The sequence below is a fragment of the Symphalangus syndactylus genome, chromosome 3, assembly GCF_028878055.3.
Source record: "Symphalangus syndactylus isolate Jambi chromosome 3, NHGRI_mSymSyn1-v2.1_pri, whole genome shotgun sequence".
Lineage (NCBI taxonomy): Eukaryota > Metazoa > Chordata > Mammalia > Primates > Hylobatidae > Symphalangus > Symphalangus syndactylus.
The window spans coordinates 20,957,820-20,977,782 of NC_072425.2; the positions used below are offsets into that span (position 1 = coordinate 20,957,820).

A 19,963-nucleotide genomic window follows, 5' to 3' on the forward strand; every position below is an offset into this window, starting at 1 on the left:
TCTGAACTTGTATTTCAGTTTCCTCATCTGTAAAATGAGAATGATGGTAATAGTAGTTCTTTCATAGAGTTGTTGGGAAGGTTAAGTGAAATAATAGATGAAAAGTGCTTAGAAAAATATCCGACACATATTTAAGTGTTTAGTACATGTTAACAAGGTTTAGAAGTGACTTGGTCTTCTGCAGAATATCTACTCTTCTTAGATGGGGTAATGGTAATAACCTTCCTCTCACAGGCTTGGCGGCAGGGTTAAATAAGAAAGAACATAAAAGCAAGTCATCAATGAAGCAAGGGGTTCTTGTTGCATATGTCTCCATAAATAGCTTCATGAACCCCTTGACATTTTTATGTAAAAAAATTCCATTTAAGCACATTTTTCTGGGGAGATGGTGAAGCTTTTCATGACCTCCTCAGAGAAGTCTGTGGCCCACCATTTCCCCAGCCACTCTAAACAGGTGTGAGTAATTTTTGGACAGGCAACATGTTGTGGTGGAAAAGGCACGGGTTTTGGAATCTTAAAACCAGGGTTCAGTTGGAGTTCTACCACTTCCTGGCCTCAGTTTCCCTTACTGTAAAACAAGGAAAATACCACCATCTTATTACCTGACAAGGTTTTGGCAGTCAGCTTCAGAAACATATGAGTTCTAAGGTAACCATAAAATATTTTACAGACGTCCACTTTATTACTGACTGAGGGGCATAAGTTGCACATCCATGGACTCTTGAATTTTTTTATTTTTTCCCAAAATGGAGTTTCACTCTTGTTGCCCAGGCTGGAGTGCAATGGCGCAGTCTTGGTTCACTGCAACCTCTGCCTTCCAGGTTCAAGCGATTCTCCTGATTCAGCCTCCCAAGTAGCTGGGATTACAGCCGTGTGCCACCACGCTTGGCTAATTTTTGTATTTTTAGTAGAGACGGGGTTTCACCATGTTGGCCAGGCTGGTCTTGAGCTCCTGACCTCAGGTGATCTGCGTGCCTCGGCCTCCCAAAGTGCTGGAATTACAGGTATAAGCCACCACTCCCAGCCTCTTTTGATTTTTATATATTGCATTTATTCAGTATTTTTTTTCCTCTGTAGAGGAGAGACTTTTTCTTCTTCAGTTTTGGTAAAATGAGAATTTCTTTCTGACTGCACAATCAATCCCTTGTTCTTAAAATCCCTTTATTTATTGCCTAGACTAATGTTTCTATTTGGATAGTTCACTATTTTCTGGATTGCTTTTAGTAACGGTATTTGAAAGCGTAATGGTTTTGAGTCTTTGAAATACACAGTAATATGTTGATTACTTATAAAGCCTATTATTGGTAAGGTGAAGCCATTTTATTTTTATATGATACGTGATAATACCCTTTACATTAGTTTAACATCTTTTAGTTTACAAAGCACTTTCTCATTTTTCTCTTATTTGATTCCTGAAACAACTTTTGAGATGAGCAGGGCAGGTATATATCTTGACAGGAGGAAGCTGAAAGGTTAAATGGCTTGTCCATTTAACAAGTAAGGGATCTACCTGGGATTTGAACCCAAGCCTCCTGATGTTTAGTTTGGGGTTCTTTCCGTAGAACTACGTGTCATTCCTGTGAGAAAGTCTTGATAAAAGGAAGGTCAGAGAAATTGGTATTTAATGAATGTTTTTAAAAAATATTTTTCCAGGAACCAGAATCTTATAGAAAAGTTGGCAGTACAGTATAAAGAACTTAAAATACACACACACAGACACACACACACACAGTTTAAAGCACAGTATTGACCTGATGCCTCATCACCCTTGACTATTCCAGTGTGCTTCTCCTACAAACAAGGTTATTCTCCCCTCTAACACAATGCAAACATCAAAATCAGCAAGTTAATGGCAATTTGTTACTACGTCTAATCCTAAGACTGCATTCAGGTTTCACTAGTGGTCCCAATAACATCCTTTACAGCAAAAGAATCACACATTGCATTTAGTTGTCATTTCTCTTTAGTTTCCTTTAGTCTGGAAGAGATATTCAACCTTTCCTTGATTTTCGTGACATTGACACTTTTGAAGATTAAGGCCAGATATTTTCTAAAAGGTCCTTCCATTTGGTTTTGTCTGATGTTTCTTCAGGTGTAGCGTCTCCGACAGGAATATTGCAGCAGTGATGCTGTGCCCTGCTCTTTGCGGTCCAGCAGTTTCTTCCATTACTGATGGTGATCACTTTGACTTGACTAGGTTTTTGCCAAACTTCTACATTGAAAGTTACTCTCTTCTCCCTTGTATTCAGTATTTTGTGGGGGAGGTACTTTGAAACTATGTAAATATACCATTTCTCATTAAACTTTTCAGTTTATTCCCTTATTTAGATGCATATGAACTCATGGCTTCTTGTTTTATTTGATGGGTCCAAATCTGTTAATATCCTTACTGGTTTGGATGCTCAGATTGCCCCAGATTTGGCCAGTGGAAGCCCTTTCAGGCTTGCTCCCATGTCCCTTCAACGTATCCCCATCATTCTTTGAGCACTTCTTTGCTTCCTGGCACAAAAAATGTTCCAAGTTCGTCTAGCATGTTCCCTGTCTTAGTGCTAGAATCAGCTATTTCTCCAAGGAGCCCTGGTTCCTTTTAGAGGAGAATTGTATTTAGAAACCAAGGCCTGGGAGTTAGTTGTGCTCATTGCTGTTGGGGTGTTGCTGCTCCCAGGCCCTCCCAGTAGCCAGAGCTGGGAAATACGTGTGCATGTGAAAAGTCAGGTTACATTTACGCTTTATTTTTCTATCAAGTTTTATATATATATATAAACCTTGAGCACATACTAATATCTTCAGTTCAAATCCAACTTTGTAGAAGTCATGTTGGTTTTCTGTTAACTTCAACTGTAAGAAACCAGCCTTCCCCATGTCTTCCAAGTAGCCTTGGGTTCAGATTAGGCACACGGCCCCTTCACCCCCACCCTGTGTGCATGCTCGCCTCCTCCTTCACCTTGCTTTCTTGGCATCACAAGGCCTTGCTGGTGGTTCTCCACACCTCCTGCCCCACTGCCCTGCTTGGGCTCTGACTACCCCTCACTCTGGGTAGCCGCCTCCTACCCGACATGGACGATCTCCTCATGCCTGCTTGGGCACTGGCCTCCATTCTCGGGGGCCCTAATGCTTAGACACGCTCCTCACCCTCTGCAGCTCTGACACCCTGTTTTGGGATACCCTCACATGGGTACCCCCTCATTCTGCCTGTGCTTCAACACCCCAGGCCCAGCTGTGCTGTGCGTGAATACCCTTCCACCCCACTCAGGTTCTGACTTCCCACACCAGGTTGTTCCCTGAGTAGATGTCTTCCTCATCCAGTTGGATTGTGCATCTTATGCCAGGCCGTCCCTCAGCATGGACATTACCCCTTCATAGGGACACCTTCCTTGCCCTGCACAGGCTCTGACATCTCACACTGGGATGTCACCAGCGTGAACATCTACCTCACTCTGCCTACCTAACAGGTTTAGGACTAAACTGTTCAGAAAGGGAAGGGGAGGTTTTTACATTTTTTTAAGGTCAAAAATGTTTATTGATAATGAGATAAATATCACCTTTGCAAATGCCCTTAATGGGTAAAGCCTAGATTTTAAACTGCAGCTCAGCATATGAGACAACTTATTAACACTGTGTGTTGTACTGCACGTTGCTGAGGGGTGTTCAGGCTTTGTCTCTCTGCTTGGAATGCAGCTAACCCTCCTCCAGTTACCTTGCTTGCACTTAGAGGCTTAAAAATCTTCCCCTAGGGATATATGGAAGGTAGACCTTTTTAACTCTTTTCGTAGCAATATCTGTGTATCTTCATTAATCTGATCCTGAGAACATTATTAGAAATGAAGAGTTAAGTGTAGTCTTGAAATGACTTGTTTGTGTAATTACACAACTAAGTTAATTTTCTAACAAGTCTCAACAATGACTGCATTCTCCTATGGAGGTGTTAACTTGTTATGGGCTAGAAAGCAGTCTTTGATACAATGTTTTCAGCCTGGAAAAAAAGGCTTTAATTTCAGAGTCCAGTGAAACAAATGGAGACTTGTTGGAAATTTTAACACTACCTTTTTGCTTGTTTGTCTAGCTTAAAGGAATCAATGTTTATTAGGTGATGTTTGCTAGTTTGTTCTGAAGTGTATACAGTTTCTTTTGGCCATGTTGTCAAGTTTAAGACAGTTCAATTGGTATGAATTTTTAAACAGTACACCTCAGCCCCTTCAGTATATAAGTTTGTAACTAAGGAAACACTGCGCTGAAGCTGGTTTGAAGTTTTGAAGGCCGTGAAATGAGTAAGGGGTCCTAATAACTGTTTTGTTTCAGGTCTATAGCTCTAAATTACCCTTAAAAGGACTAGGGCCTACCATTGTGGCATGTTTACCATATGCAGCACAGATTGATTTTATGAGGAGTTAATGTTACATTTTTCTCCTAATCTCATATATCGTAATTGAGGAAAAGTAGATCCTAATTAAAAGCTGATGATCCAGCAGAGTGATCAATAGCATGATGCCTTGAAAAAAAAAAAAAAGTCATTAAGCTTTGCTGCTGCCTAAATATTGTCAAAGCCTTCGTTTATTTCATGGCTTCAAGCTGAGTGTACTTAATCATTTTGAGAACATGGTCCTGGCTGGGTGTAGTGGCTCATGCCTGTAATCCCAGAACTTTGGGAGGCTGAGACGGGCAGATAACTTGAGGTCAAGAGTTCAGGACCAGCTTGGGCAACATGGTGAAACCCCATCTCTCCTAAAATTACAAAAATCCTGGACATGGTGGCGGGTGCCTGTAATCCCAGCTACTCGGGAGGCTGAAGCAGGATAATCACTTGAACCCGGGAGGCGGAGGTTGCAGTGAGCTGAGATCATGCCACTGCACTCCAACCTGGGCAACAGAGTGAGACTATCTCAAAAAAAAAAAAAAAAAGAAAAGAAAAAAAGAAAATGATCCTGAGCACTGAGCATGACCCTTCCGGTGAATCACTGAGAACTGTGTTCAGCAGAGAGATCTTGAATAGAAATGCTCTATTGGCTTACTCTCAGCCTTCATTCTCCCAGAAGCAAAAACTGAGCAGACCTCCCTTCTTTCAAAAACGTTTTAGCTGTTTGTATTTGTCATTTTTTCAGTATTTAAGAGCCGAGGCTGTTGTCAGCAGGTGTGACTTATTGAGAACTTTTACTCCAAAGGAAAACATCTTTACAGAGTAATAGATGTAACCAGTGTGTATTCTGTAAATTACCTCTCGTCAGAGAAAGAGAAGTGATTAGTGGGAGCTGGAAACGTGTCAGATGTTGGAGGAAAACTCATTCATGAAACATTTATTGAGCCAGGTGTCAGACTAGGGTTATGAGAAGACACAGTTGGTACCCTCAAGGAGTTGCCAGTCTAGTGGGGAAGAATGTATTATATTTTATCTGAGACACACCAGTGGTTCTCAACCTTGGCTGTACTTTGGAATAAGTTTAGGAGTTAAAAAGTATCAGTGCCTGGAGATTCTGATTTAATTGGTCTGCAATATAGACTGGGCATCAGGATTTTTAAAAGCCCCCCAGGTAATTGTAATTGTACCAGGGTTGAATATGGTGAGAGCCTGGAGAGTGGGAAGCACAGAGTGCCTTGGGAGCATAGAGGTGGGGCACTTAACCCAGTCTAGGCTGTGTGTGTGAGAGAGAGAGAGAGAGAGAGTGTGTGTGTGTGTGTGTGTGTGCGCGCGCGCGTGTGCGCGCACTCGCAGGTCAGGCAGGAGATGGGAGGATTGTTGAACAATAATACTTCCTAGAGAAGAGAAAGTGCCTGAGTTTGTCAAGTGAAAAAGCCTGGAAAGACTGTTCTTGGCAAAAAAACAATTGAATAATGTAGAATAGTAAAGTGGTTATTGTCTTTGTAGTTATTTCCATGCCGGTTCTGCTGCTTGGTCATTTTGTCTTTGGCCGATTTATTCTCTGTGAGCTTCAGTGTCCTCATCTCTAAACCGGGAGTAGTATTACCCGTGGGGTTGTTGAAGACTAACTGAGGTAATGCATGTGAAGTGCTTAGGATCATGGCTGGCACATAGGAAGCAGTAAGTGGTGTTAGTTGTATGGAAATGGTATAATTGTCCTAGAATTAGGGCATGCATGCATGGTTTGCTTAGAGAGCTACAAGTAGATCTATATGGCTGGATTGTAGGGTGCAAGACTGAAGAAGATGGGGGGTGGGAGGCAAAAAAAAATGCTTGGCAGGTGGGCAGGGTTAGGAGTCTGTAGGAGAATGAGGCAATTAATAATGGGATATCATGGCAGAACCAGGACATTTCCATAGTAATATCTTAAGATGTATCATGAAGTGTTCTGGGAAAACTTGGGTCCATATTGGAAAATTGGCTCTGAATGTGGCATTCTCAGCATCATTACATGTACCAAATTAGCAGTGAGTGTTAATAGGACAGAAATAGGATTTTCAGTTCCTTTAGCCAAGAAGTTAAAAATATTAAACATCCTGAAGAGTAATGGAGGGATAAGCAATCTCAAGGTGGTCACAGAGAGCCTCTGGAAATTGTTATAATCTTAATTGTTTACAGGCTTAATGAAAATACCAACTAAGGGGGTTGCTTGGCTATTTGCATTTAGAGGAGGCACTTTTTTTTTTTTTTTTTTTTTTTTTTGATTTGCAGAGAAGTGGAGAATGCTTCTATCTGCGTTGGCTTCCCTGGCCCTTAAAATAACTGATGTATATTTGTTGATATGTTACATAACTTGTCACAACATTACTCACCACTTCTTCCATAAGGCAACATGGAAATGATCATGGATAAGCATGACCATAACTTATAATTATAGACCAATTTGTTCTTAGCATTTTAGCTCTTTTTTTGTTTTTGAGACTGTCATAATCCTTGGCACCATGTAATGGAATAGAACTCTGCCAGCTGTTTGAACTAAGTAAGAATATTAGGTGGCTTTATTATGACTCATTAGAGTGAGGCAGTAACTACGGATAGTGGTAGAAGAAGAGGAATAACCTTCCTTGTTTCCACAAATGCCTTTTTTCTTTGAAATTTATCTTTTATTGCAAAAGCACTATTGAAATAATGGATTATTGTGGTATCCCCTATGTTTATGATGTATATTCTAAATTATTTGGAAGAATTCTACTTAACTGGTAGTTCTTAAAGTATGGTCATGGGTCCAGCAGCATCAGGATGACTTGGAGACTTGTTAGAAATACTAATTCTTGGGTCCCACCTGAGGCACTCTGGGGATGGGAACTGAAATCTTTTAGTTAAGCCCTCCAGGTGACAATAGTACTTGTTAAAGTTTGAGAATCATGGAACCGGATGATCACACCCATCATTTATTGAAATCTTTTAGACCTCAGGAAGGCAACTCTATTCTTTATGCCTTCTACCCAGTATTTAGGTGGCACTGGCTATGTGCCAGTCACTGCCCAGGCACCAGGGAAACACTCCTTGACATGATAGACAAGATCCGTGCTCTCCAGCAGCTTACATTTAGAGAAAGGAGACTGACTGTAAACCAAGGTTATGACAGGTATAATGTGGAGAATTACAGTTAGGTGATAGAGTGTGTGTTGGGGAAGGTCTTTCTGAGGAGGCCAAATATAAGCTGAGTTTTCAATGCCAAGAAAGGCCACCTGTGTGAAGATCAATATAAAGGACTGTAAGATGGGACTTCTCTTTGGTGTGTTTGAGGAGCAGAAAGAAGGTCATTGTGGCTGGAGTTCAGTGGGCAAAGGGAGAGAGGTATGAAATGAAGTTGGACAGGTAGGCAGAGGCCAGATCATGTAGGACTTTGTAGGCATTGCTAAGGACTGCCACCCTCTTTTTCTGTTGTTGCTGTTTTTTTGTTTAAATTGTGGTAAATTTCACATAAGACTTCCCATCTTAACCACTTTCAAGTGTACAGTTCAAAGGTATTATGTATATTCATATTGTGGGGCAACCATTATCAATGTCCAGCTCCAGGACTACAACTTTGACTGACTTTGAGTGGTGTGGGGAACTTTTAGGAGATTTGAGCAAAGAAGTGACATAACCTGAACTTCAGAATAAAAGGATTACTGTCTGTCAATGTTGTGATCTGACTCTATAGAGGGGCAAGGAAGAAAGCAGGGAGACCCGTCAGGAGGGTGCTGCAGTAATCGAGGTGATGTGATAGTGATCTATCAAGGATGGTTGTATTTGGGGGTGTTGAGAAATGTTGAGATTCTGGATATACTTTGCTGGTAGAATCAGTAGAATTTTCTGATTGGTTGACTATGGCATATGAAACAGGGGAGTCGAGGATGACATTAAGTTTTGTTAGTCTCAGCAACTAGTAGAGTTCAGGAAATGCAGGTTTGAGGGAGAAAAATATGATATGTTAAATTAGAAATGCTTCTTAGATGCCCAAATGGGATTTCTTTTTTTTTTGAAACAAGGTTTTGCTACGTTGCTCAGGCTGGCCTCAAACTCCTGGCCTCAAACAATCCTCCTGCATTGGCCTCTCCAGTAGCTGGGCATCCCCCACCATGCCTGGCCCAGTGGGGATGTTGAGTAGGCAGCTGGATAAGGGAGTCTGGAGTCAGGGAAGAAGTAGTCAGGTTGGAGATGTGACTGGGGCTTGTATGCATGGTAATGAAAGCCCAGGGACTGAGTGAGATCATCTAAGCAATGAGTGTAGACAGGGACAGTAGGAGAGCTAACCTGAGAAGGAATTCGCAAAGGAGTAGCCAGTGAGGTAGGAAGAGGATCAACAGAGAGCAACGTCCTGGAAGGCAAGAGAAGAAAGACATTCAAGGAGGAGGGCAAATGGATCAGCTATCAAATGCTATTGACAGGCCGAGTGAGATGAGCACTGAGAATTGAGCATTTAAATACATTTTAGCAATGCAGAGGTCTGTGGTTACCTTGACCAACTTGTTTCAGTGGCGTGGTGGGTTCAGAAGCCTGGTTGGAGTATGTTAGAGAAAGGAAGCAGCAGCAGAAACAATGAGTATATACATTAGGCCACTTTTCACTTAGATAGCAGGGCTGTACAAAACACCCTGTGGTACAGGATAATGTGTTGGTGTCCCCGTGTTTTAAAGTTTGGATATAACACTTTTGCATGCTCATTTTATTTCAATTTTTAAAATTCATAAAAATAAATTAAAAATAGAAACTTGAGTAAAAATGTGGGAAGCTCTAAAGAACCTCCATGAAGTCCTAGGGTCCTGAAGAACACACTTTGAAGGCTGTTATATGAATCCAAAGGAAAGGAATGAAATTCTGAGATGAAATTCAGCCAGTTGCAAACTAGGCTTAAGAAAGACATTTTGAGGTTTCAGAGAGAATCTTCCTGATGCTCTTCAGATTATACTACCTATTACTCATGAAAGATGACCTTTGAACTTCCCTTTCTTTCATCAGATGTTCTACCTTAAGATCTTTTGAATGAAAGAGGTGTTTGCATATGGTATTTTCCACAAATATTTGGTCCCATATGCCAAAGATGCCAAGATCATTTTGTACCCTCTTGCAGGGAAAAAAGAGCACAACAATTTTTTAAGGTCCTCTTGAAACTTCAGTTTACTTAATTTTTTTAAGTAAGATACTGTGACTTAATGTCTGATTTTAAAAATAACTCAATTTGACAAGGTATATTTAAATACCTTGAATTTTAGAGCAGCCAGGTCTTTGCTACAGACACTTGAAAGCAAAAGCCCATGTTTCTCTTTGGGGCAGAAATGACGATTTTACACCCCCGAAATAAGTAGATTCCTGATTCACAACACACATATTTTTCTTTCCCCTCCTAAGGAAGTAGAGAGAGTATTACCATTTTTTACTGAGTGTAAAATGCCATTATTTATAATATAAGCCTTTAAGGTATTACTAAGAAAGAAAAAAATGCTGGCTCTTAGAATTGTAAAATGCTATCAGTTGTAAGAGATGTGAAAATGTGGGGGGAAACAGTTCATCCTAGAATCAAGTGAAATAGGATTTGAGGAACAGGAGGCATGAGTTCTGGTCCTGGCCATGTTTCTAGACAAGTCACTTTAGACTCCCTTTGCCTGAGGTTGCTCATTTGTATGGTTGGAGTAATCCTGACACACCTATCTCTCAGGATTATGACAAGGATGAAATGAGATAACTGAGATTGTTATTTTGAAAAGTAGATGCCACTGGGCATATTAATAGTATTTATTTGATGTAAATAAATCCTTAGACATGATTAGGCAACTCAGAAAGTTTCTTACCTCATGTTTGTTGTCAGATTTAAAATAGAATTAGGTTACAGATATTTGAAAGTACATTTTCTTCTGCTAAGTGATTTTTATTTCATCTGGAAACATCTTTTTATGGTAGTTTTGAAATTAAAGAGAAAATGTAAAAATAATATAACTACAATATTCTTATTATCTAGACCTAACCGTTAACATTCTGTTCTGTGATCTTTTAAAAATTTATGAACTATTGGCCAGGTGCAGTGGCTCCCTGCACTTTGGGAGGCCAAGACGGGTGGATTACTTGAGGTCAGGAGTTTGAGACCAGCCTGGCCAACGAGGTGAAACCCCGTCTCTACTAAAATACAAAAGATAGTCGGGTGTGGTGGTGTGTTCCTGTAATCCAGGCTACTTGGGAGGCTGAGGCAGGAGAATCGCTTGAACCTGGGAGGCAGAGGTTGCAGTGAGCTGAGATTGTGCCACTGCACTTCAGCCTGGATGACAGAGTGAGACTCTGTCTCAAAATAAATACGTAAATAAACAAATTTATGAACTGTTATGAAATAAACAAAAGAGTATAATAATGAAAATTCATACACTTACCATTGCCAATACAGGTGAAGGCCCATTGAATCCTGAAGATCATGAACTTATCAAGGTTATATAGCTACGTGGGAGCAGTGTCTTACGTTTAGATTGGCATCTTGCCTTCACCGTAGTCTAGTGAGATACACTGTTCCTCTTGTTTAAGTCTTGAAAACCTGTACATAAGCAAGTTAATCTTGTCATATTCATGTTTTATTGTGGAATATACTGAGGAGAGGGCTACTTTGGGCTGGTGTTGCCTTGGTCTGAGTTTCCTCAAATTTCTGCCTCTGGGTTTGGTGATCCAGCTGTGGAAATTGGAAATATGACATCTGTAAAACCATAGTAATGGCTAGCCTATTATGTGCCAGACATCATGCCTAGACAATTTGTGTGTGTGTGTGCATATATATATATAATTTTATTATTCATTTTTGAGACAGTGTCTCACTCTGTTATCCAGGCCTCTTGGGCTCAAGTGATCCTCCCACCTTAGCCTCCCAAGTAGCATGCGTTACAGGTGTGCACCACCATGTGTGGCTGATTTTTGCATTTTTTGTAGAGACAGGTTTTGCTATGTTGCCCAGGCTGGTCTTGAACTCCTGAACTCAAGTGATCCTCCCACCTTGGCCTCCCAAAGTGCTGGGATTACAGGCGTGAGCCACCACACCTGACCATATATATTTTAAGTTTTACAGTAATTCTTCTGGCTAAGTGTTTTCATTTTGTAGTTTAGGAAGGCATGGGCTCAGAGAAATAGAGTAGCTTGTCCAAAGTTCCATGGCCATTAAGTTGTGAGCTAATGATTTCAAGGAAGATATGTTTAATACCACAGCCCACATGTTCTATACCATGCTGCCTCAATCTTTGTCAGTAATCATGATCTATTTCTTTTGTAGGCAGAATCCAGAGACCACATTTGAAGTATATGTTGAAGTGGCCTATCCCAGGACAGGTGGCACTCTTTCAGGTACTTTGCATGTTTGATTATGATATGGTGTGTTACTTATTGTTTGAGATAGCCATGCACATGAGATAAGATGTGAATATGAGTAAATTGTTATTTGTCTTTAAGTATGTTTAAGCGCCTTTTTCCTTTTATTCATGCCCACATTATCCTAGGAAGAATGGAGAATGAAAACACAGTGAATAGTCTGAATTAAGAGTTCAAGCATAATAGGCTTGAAGTATGGCTTTATTCATTGTAATCATTGGGTCTTGGTTTGCATCTTTCACAGATGCCTGGAAGTCAACTATTTAGTGTGAAATATTGTCACCTTGCTAATGAGCAGGGCTTCACCTCTAGTCTACCAATCTAATGGTAGAATTAGATTATAGGATACAAAATAATATAAAGGAAATTCTCTGCCACTAATCTAGAAGGAGATGCTTGGACTTAATTTAGTAAATTTTATGTCTGCTGGCAAAAGAAGGTTGAAAATTAGTTGAAGGAAACACTTCCTCTGGCTTTAGCTTTTGGGCTAATTTGGATATGTGTTCCTGGACAAGGGGGTCCTAGGAAAGACCAGGGTATCTTGTGCAGGCAGCATATATCGCTTCTTAACCTAAAATCTTTCTTGGTTAATGAGAAGAATAACCTTATGATCTAGTGTTCTTTTTCTTGGTGCCTAAGAGAGTGATACATTTTGCCAAAGGTATGTTTAGGACTCTTGGTCCACCCACAAAAACACCTGCATATATTAATATTATTGTTTTTTTTTTTGAGATGGAGTTTTACTCTTGTTGCCCAGGCTGGAGTGCAATGGCGTGATCTCGGCTCACCGCAACCTCTGCCTCCCGGGTTCAAGTGATTCTCCTGTCTCGGCCTCCCGAGTAGCTGGGATTATAGGCATGTGCCACCATGCCCAGCTAATTTTGTATTTTTAATAGAGACAGGGCTTCTCCATGTTGGTCAGGCTGATCTCGAACTCCCGACCTCAGGTGATCCACCCGCCTTGGCCTCCCAAACTGCTGGGATTACAGGCGTGGGCAACCACACCCAGTCTATATTAATATTATTTGGTGTATAGAGACAGTGAATCTACTTGGATTAGAAACTTGGAGTAATCAGGATTCCAATGGTAGTAAGGCTTTTAATTGGCTTCACAGCCTTGGGCATGTGTTCTGTTATTTTAATTAGATTGTAATAATTGTAAACATTATTTGCTACCTTTCATTGAGTACCTGTTGTTATTCTATATGCTGGACATAATATGGTGTCATTCATTACACTGCAACCTTTAAAGGTAGTTGGGTGGCATCCTCATTATACCCATGAGAAAATAGAATCCCAGGGAGGTGAAGTAACTTACCAAAATCATGTAGCTACAGTGTAATAGCCAGGATTTTTGTCTTAAGTCCTCTTTGGTCTGCTAAGTTGCCTTCTTGAGGGTAGTGACCATGCTGTACACATCTCTTCATGTCACCTGCAGGGCTTTGCACAATGTCACCAATAGTTGTTGATGAAAATGAATGAGTTTTCCTTTAAAGCAAATGTGTGACTAACCGTGCTCTACTTTTTGGATTATCTAATGAAGGCTGTGAAACACATTACAAATTTATGCTTGTCCTGGAAGTAGAACGTTAGCATCTGTGTTAAGTTATGCCTCTTATTGTACATGGAGACCATTGGGTTTCAAAGGGAATTCTCTGTTTCCAGGTGTGTATATGCAGGAGCACTTCATAGGCTGACTTGACAGAGTTACCATTCGACAGTGGCTGTGATTTGACAGTAAACTTAAGGACAAAACATTTTCTTATTTCTACAGTTGCTAATGTTTTTTCCTTTCAGTGCTCTAGGATTTTTTCCCCAAAGTTAAAATTAATTTTTTAATATGAACAAATTCTGAAAGGTACAGATGAAATGGAAGAATGAACAAAGTGAATAGCATTTATACTACTTCCTATTTCAGCCATCTAATTCCTCTCCCCATAGACAACACCTTTGTTTAACTCTACAGTTTATTTTTTAAACTTTTATGTATTTATTTTCATGAGATGGAGTTGCTCTCTTGTCACCCAGGCTAGAGTGCAATGGTACAACCTCGGCTCATTGCCGCTTCCGCCTCCTGGGTCAAGTAGTTCTCCTGCCTCAGCCTCCCAAGTAGCTGGGATTACAGGCGGCCGCCACCACTCTCAGTTAATTTTTATATTTTTAGTAGAGACAGGTTTCACCATGTTGGCCAGGCTGGTCTTGAGCTCCTGACCTCAAGTGATCTACCCACCTCGGCCTCCCAAAGTGCTGGGATTACAGGTATGAGCCACCATGCCCAGCCTGTTTTTTTAACTTTTTGTTTTGCAAGTATTTTATTTTATTATAATTTTTTTGAGACGGAGTCTCACACTGTCGCCCAGGCTAGAGTGCAATGGCGTGATCTCGGCTCACTGCAACCTCCGCCTCCCGGATTCAAGTGATTCTTCTGCCTCAGCCTTCCAAGTAGCTGGGATTACAGGTGCCTGCCACCACATCCGGCTAATTTTTTGTGTTTTTAGTAGAGATGGGGTTTCACTATGTTGGTCAGGCTGTCTCAAACTCTTGATCTCGTTATCTGCCCGCTTCAGCCTCCCAAAGTGTTGGGATTACTTACAGACATAAGCCACCGTGCCTGGCCCTTATTTTTTAATTAGTATAAATTTAGGGGTTACAAGAACAGTTGTGTTATGTGCATATATTGGTTAGTGGTGAAGTCTGGGCTTTTAGTGTACCCATCACCTGAATAGTGTACATTGTACACATTAAGTAATTTCTCATCCCTCAGCCCCTCCCACCTTTTTGAGTCTCCAGTGCCTATTATTCCACACTCTATGACCATGTGTACACATCATTTAGTTCCCACTTATAGGTGAGAACATGCTGTATTTGACTTTCTATTTCACTTAAAAGAATGGCCTCCAGTTCCATCCATGGAACTGCAAAAGACATTATTTCATTCTTTTTTATGGCTGAGTAGTATTCCACATTTTCTTATCCAATTGCCCATTGGTGGACACTTATATTGATTCTATATCTTTGCTATTGTAAATAGTGCTTCTATAAAAATATGAGTGCAGTTATCTTTTTAATATGATTTATTTTCCTTTGGGTATATATTCGGTAATGGGATGGCTGGATCAAATGAATTGTTTTGAGACTATTTTAAGAGTGACAAGAACAGTCCAGTGCGTACGCTCTTTCCTTAGATTTGCCAGTTGTTATTATTTTGCTGCATTTGCTTTATCACTCCCCCAATACGTACACAGCACATATGTGTGCATGTGAGTATACACACACAGAATTATTGCTGAATCATTTAAGAGTGAGTTGCAGATATTATGACCCTTCATCCCTGCATATCCAGGAGATATTCTGGATATATCTCCTAAGAATAAAGACATATTTTTATACACCCCTAGTATAATGATTGAAATCAGAAAATTTAATGTTGATACAATGTCAGTTGTCTATATTTAAATTTAATCAATTGTTATGTCATGTCCTTTATAGCATTTTCCCTATGACCCAGAATCCAATCCAGAATCATGCAATCCATTTAGTTTTCATGTCAGTTTACTTCCTTTCAGCCCAGAATGATTTTTACAGCCTTTCTATGTCTTTTTTGACATGTTTTTGAAGAATTTGGGTCTGTTGTTTTGTAGAAAGTTCCTGGATTTGTATCTGTCTGATTGGATCTTCATGATTAGATGCAGGTTATGGGTTTTTGGTAGAAGTATCTCAAAAGTGTTATGTATCCTTCAGTGCATCCAGTAAGCAGACACATGATATCTGTCCTGTTCTTTGTGAAAAAGTACATAAAACATATATATAGTTTAACAAATAAGTATAAAGTGAATAACCACGTTATTACGATCCAGGTTAAGAAATATAATGTTACCCAGTTCTTCAGAAATACTGGTCCTGGCAAGAGGGACCCCTGCCTTGGCCTGATGCTTTAGAGGGATCTGCTTTGTCCCTCCTCTACCAATGCCCTTTCCACAGGGCAAAGAGTCTCTGGGGCCTACGGAACATGGTCACTTGGAGACTAAACCCTTCCATCCTAGACCATGCTTTGAGCACCCAGCATCTCAGAACTTCTTGCTCAAATGGCCTTGAGCTTGTTTCTGGAGCCTGTGTGAGTCTCTCCCCTGGGGTCTGTCCTCCTGGGAGTGGACTATGCTGCTGGTGTATACATGCCTAGGTCTAAGGGTGGCCTAAGGATAGCTGTCAGTGGGGAATAGGATATGGGATAGAGCTTGCAGTACAGGATGGAGAGGGGGCAGTGGGCAGTGAGCCAATGGCCAATTTGCCCTGCACCACTGCTTTTTCTCCATGGAATGCAAAATACAAAAACTCAATATGAACCTGGCCTTCTAGTCAGTTGTAAAGGTATATTTATTATGGCAGGAGGATAGAAAATATTTACTAGTTTATATGCTTGTTTTAAAACTTTTAAATATTTAAATATTCAGATGTATGGTCTGTAGGTCTCTATTTGAACCCTTGCCTAAGCCCTGTAAATGTTACAGGTGGGTTTGCTCAGCACCACAGAGGCCCCTCCCTCCCTCCCTTCAGAGGTAACTACTATCCTGACTTTTATGATAATCATCTCTTTGTTTTTCTTCGTAGTTTTCCTACATAAATATACCTCCTTGAAAAAATATAATTGAATTGTGCCGCCTTCTGAATTTTATAGAAATGGAATTATTCTGTATGTAGCTCTGCTGCTTTTTTGCTCAGTTATGTTTGAAAGGGTCTTTCATGTTGTGTGTAACTGCAGTCATTGATTTTCTTTTTTTTTTCTTTTTATATATGCTTTCAGTCATTGATTTTCATTGCTGTGTAGTGTACTATAGAATTATTTTAGAATTTAGTTATCCATTCTACTGTTGACCTTTGAAGTTGTTCGCAGTTTTTTGGCTACTATAAGCCATGCTACTGTGATCTTTCCTACGTATGAATCCTGGCACATGTAAACATACATTTCCATATAGAACATACTTGATTACTGAATCATGCCATACTTTTACAAAATGGTACTCCCACCTGCAGTGTTTGGTAGTCTACACTTACTGCTCTACAACTTCCATCAGCCCTTGGTATAGTTAGATTTGACTTTTGCAGTCAAATGTATCTCCTTGTTTTTTATTTGCATTTTGTTGAAGACTAATGAGATTGAACCCCTTCTTATATGCTTATTGGCTTCTTACTTATTCGTTTGTTTATTAGTTAGAGACAAAGTCTTGCTCCTTTGCCCAGCTGAAGTGCAGTGGTGTGTTCATAGTTCATTGCAGCCTCGAACTCCTGGGCTCAAGTGTTCCTCCCACCTTAGCCTCCTTAGTAGATGGTACTAGCCTCCTTAGTAGCTGGTATAGGCTTATTGGCCTTGTGAATATCTTTTATAAAGTGCTCATTCAGGCTACTTGCTCATTTTTAAAATTGAGTTTTCTACCTTTCCTCATTGGTTTATAAGAAATTGTTTATATACTGTAGATATTAATTATCTGGTTATATGTGTTATAGATATCTTCTACGGTTTGTCTTTCATTCAATGGTATCTTTGACCAAAAATTCTTGGTTTTGATATACTGTAATTTATCAATATTTTCCTACTCTACAGATATAAAGATGTTTTCCAATATTTCCTTGGTTTTTTTTTTTTTTTACTTTTTAAATTTTGTGTAGAGATGGGCTCTTACTATGTTGCCCAGGCTGATATCAAACTCCTGGATCAAGCGATCCTCCCACTTCAGACTCCAAAGTGTTGGGATTACGTATGTGAGCCACCTCTCCAGGCCCAATATTTTCTTTTAAGAGATAGATAGGGCTGGGTGCAGTGGCTTACGCCTGTAATCCCAGCACTTTGAGAGGTCGAGGTGGGCGGATCACAAGGTCAAGAGTTCGAGACCAGCCTAGCCAACATGGTAAAACCCCGTCTCTATTAAAAATACAAAAACTAGCCAGGCATGGTGGTGCATGCCTGTAGTCCCAGCTATTTGGGAGGCTGAGGCAGGATGATCGTTTGAACCTGGGAGGCGGAGGTTGCAGTAAGCTGAGATTGTGCCACTCCAGCCTGGGTGACAGAGTGAGACTCCATCCCCCCCCAAAAAAAAAAAAAAGATAATTTTGCCTTTTACTTCTAAGTCTTTACTGAGGATATTAGTTTTCTATTGGATGATTAATATTCAGAAAAGTTAACCTCTAAATTTGATTCCTCATCGGTGATTTTTAAAAATTGGGAAGCTAAGTAAAACTTATTTACTACAATATGCTATGTCTGTACTTAAAACATTTTATAAAGTGATCAGGTACTTCGGACCATACCTAAAACATTACCTAATGATAAAAAGATGTGAGGTGAGAAAGGGTAAACTTTAAGGACAGTTCTTTTTTCCATTGATTGCTTTTAATGTCTACACTAGTGAAGTCATGTATTGTAAACTGTCCCTCATGTGTTCTGTGCTCTGAAGAGCATCTCATGACATCTGTGGAAGGGACATGTGATCTGTCAGTTCTACTTAGAAATTGCATTAAGACCCCAACACTGAATTGGAACACTTTCCAAAGATTGTACAAATAAAATTTAAGTACACAAGCTGAACGCCATATTTTAGGAATTCATAAGATTTTCTAGTTACTAGTTAACAGTGAATAAACTGTCACCTAATATTTGATTTCAGGTACCTTTGTCTGCTTCTACAGCTTTATTTGTTTTTAATACAACTTATGTTTGCCTTTTTCTAATACTTAATGCATTATTTTTGCCATTTTACATAATTACAAAGAATCTGCTTTAAGATTAGTCTTTGTTCCTGGGATCCGCATCTCTGATCTGTGCCAAAGTATCTGAAAAACTTAGATATAAACCTTATGCTGTACAGTACCAGTGTCTGGGCATAATCATCCCTTTGAAGTTTGTTTGCATCCCCCTAGAGGGATTAATTCCCTGCTGTGAGAAGGTGGGTTAGAAAGCACTGAAACTACTTTATGGGTCTTTAATTGGAGGATTTAGTATACATTTTGTTCTATAAACTTCTGTGGGAGTTTCATTCTTACAATTTTTCTTATACTATGGTATATTATGTTTTCATTGTAAATTAAAGTACATATACTCAAATTTTTCTTGTTATTTAGTGTATACTGAGATTATCCTGGTGTGTGTGTTTTTTTCCATTTATCTTTAAATTTTTAGTAGCTTGTTTTCTGATTAGTTCTTGAGTATGTAAAATTTTAAACTTCTTGGAAAATGATGAACAAGAGAAAAATTATCACTCAATAACTACTGTTAATGTTTCAGTATATTTATTTTCTTATAGTCTTTTGTGTGTGTGAATGTGTGTGTAAATAAAATATAAAAACTTTTTTTCTGAACTCTCAGCTATATGTGTTTTCCTCACTGTCTCCAATTATTCATTAAGCTTTCCCTAAAATTATTAATGTAGATTTGTAGAAATCATTTTAGTTGCTATGAATTATTACATTGTGTTTATGTGCTACATTTACTTATAACGGAATCTTTAGGTTGTTTCCAAAGTTCTCCTGTTATAAATGATGTAGTGAACATCTTTGTGTATAATGCTTGTCAGTTTATGTATGTAATTTAAATGCTTAAAAAAAGTCATATCATTTTGAGGAGATCTTTGATCTACTTAGTTCTTAATTTTTGTATGCTTATTTTTTTTTTTTTGCCAAACTTCATTTTGTGACTCCAACTGGTGTATTTGTTCAAGAACCTACCTTTACATAGGGATCCCAGAAAATCAAGACAGCTCAAATTGCAAAAACTCTGAATTCAGCCTGTGCGACCAAAGGTCTCGGAAGAGGGTGCTCTTGTAAGAGAGATCAGCCTGCAAGGTCCCATGATCAGATGGCACTGGCCACGCAAAAACTCTGGAATGCATTTCAAACACAAGTGTCTCATTACAGCTGGCATCTTAGCCTGCAGCAGGCACTCTTCTTGGGCAGATGCTTAGCACTGGGAGACTGGCAGCATCAGGTTCTTCAGAGCTGCTTGGCAGACCAGCTTCCTCCTGTGTCTACCCCACATCCCCCTACCCCAACCCCCAGCATTTTCAGTGCATTAGCCCAATGGCCACTTTTTAAAAAGAATGGGGTGGTTAGGTTGAGAAACTGTCGGGGAACTCTGAAAGGCATGCCTAAGACATGGTGCTTTGGTTGCTGAGTTTCTCAGATACGTGGGTGTTAAGCAGCAACATAAAAAAAAAATCTTTACTTAGCATCTCTTAA

General features: G+C 39.7%; 1 protein-coding gene across 21 annotated transcripts in view; it reads left to right on the forward strand.

The window, feature by feature from the left end:
• The window catches only part of DENND1A (DENN domain containing 1A), a 553,551-nt gene that overhangs the window by 32,928 nt on the left and 500,660 nt on the right, over positions 1-19,963 (forward strand). For all 21 annotated transcript variants that reach the window (XR_010119966.1, XR_010119965.1, XR_010119967.1 and 18 more), the window contains exon 2: positions 11,643-11,713. Coding sequence is in view for 18 of the 21 variants with exons in the window: in XM_055271159.2 (XP_055127134.1) it covers positions 11,643-11,713 (71 nt within the window). In the remaining 3 variants the exon portion in view is untranslated. The remainder of the gene's footprint in view (positions 1-11,642; positions 11,714-19,963) is intronic.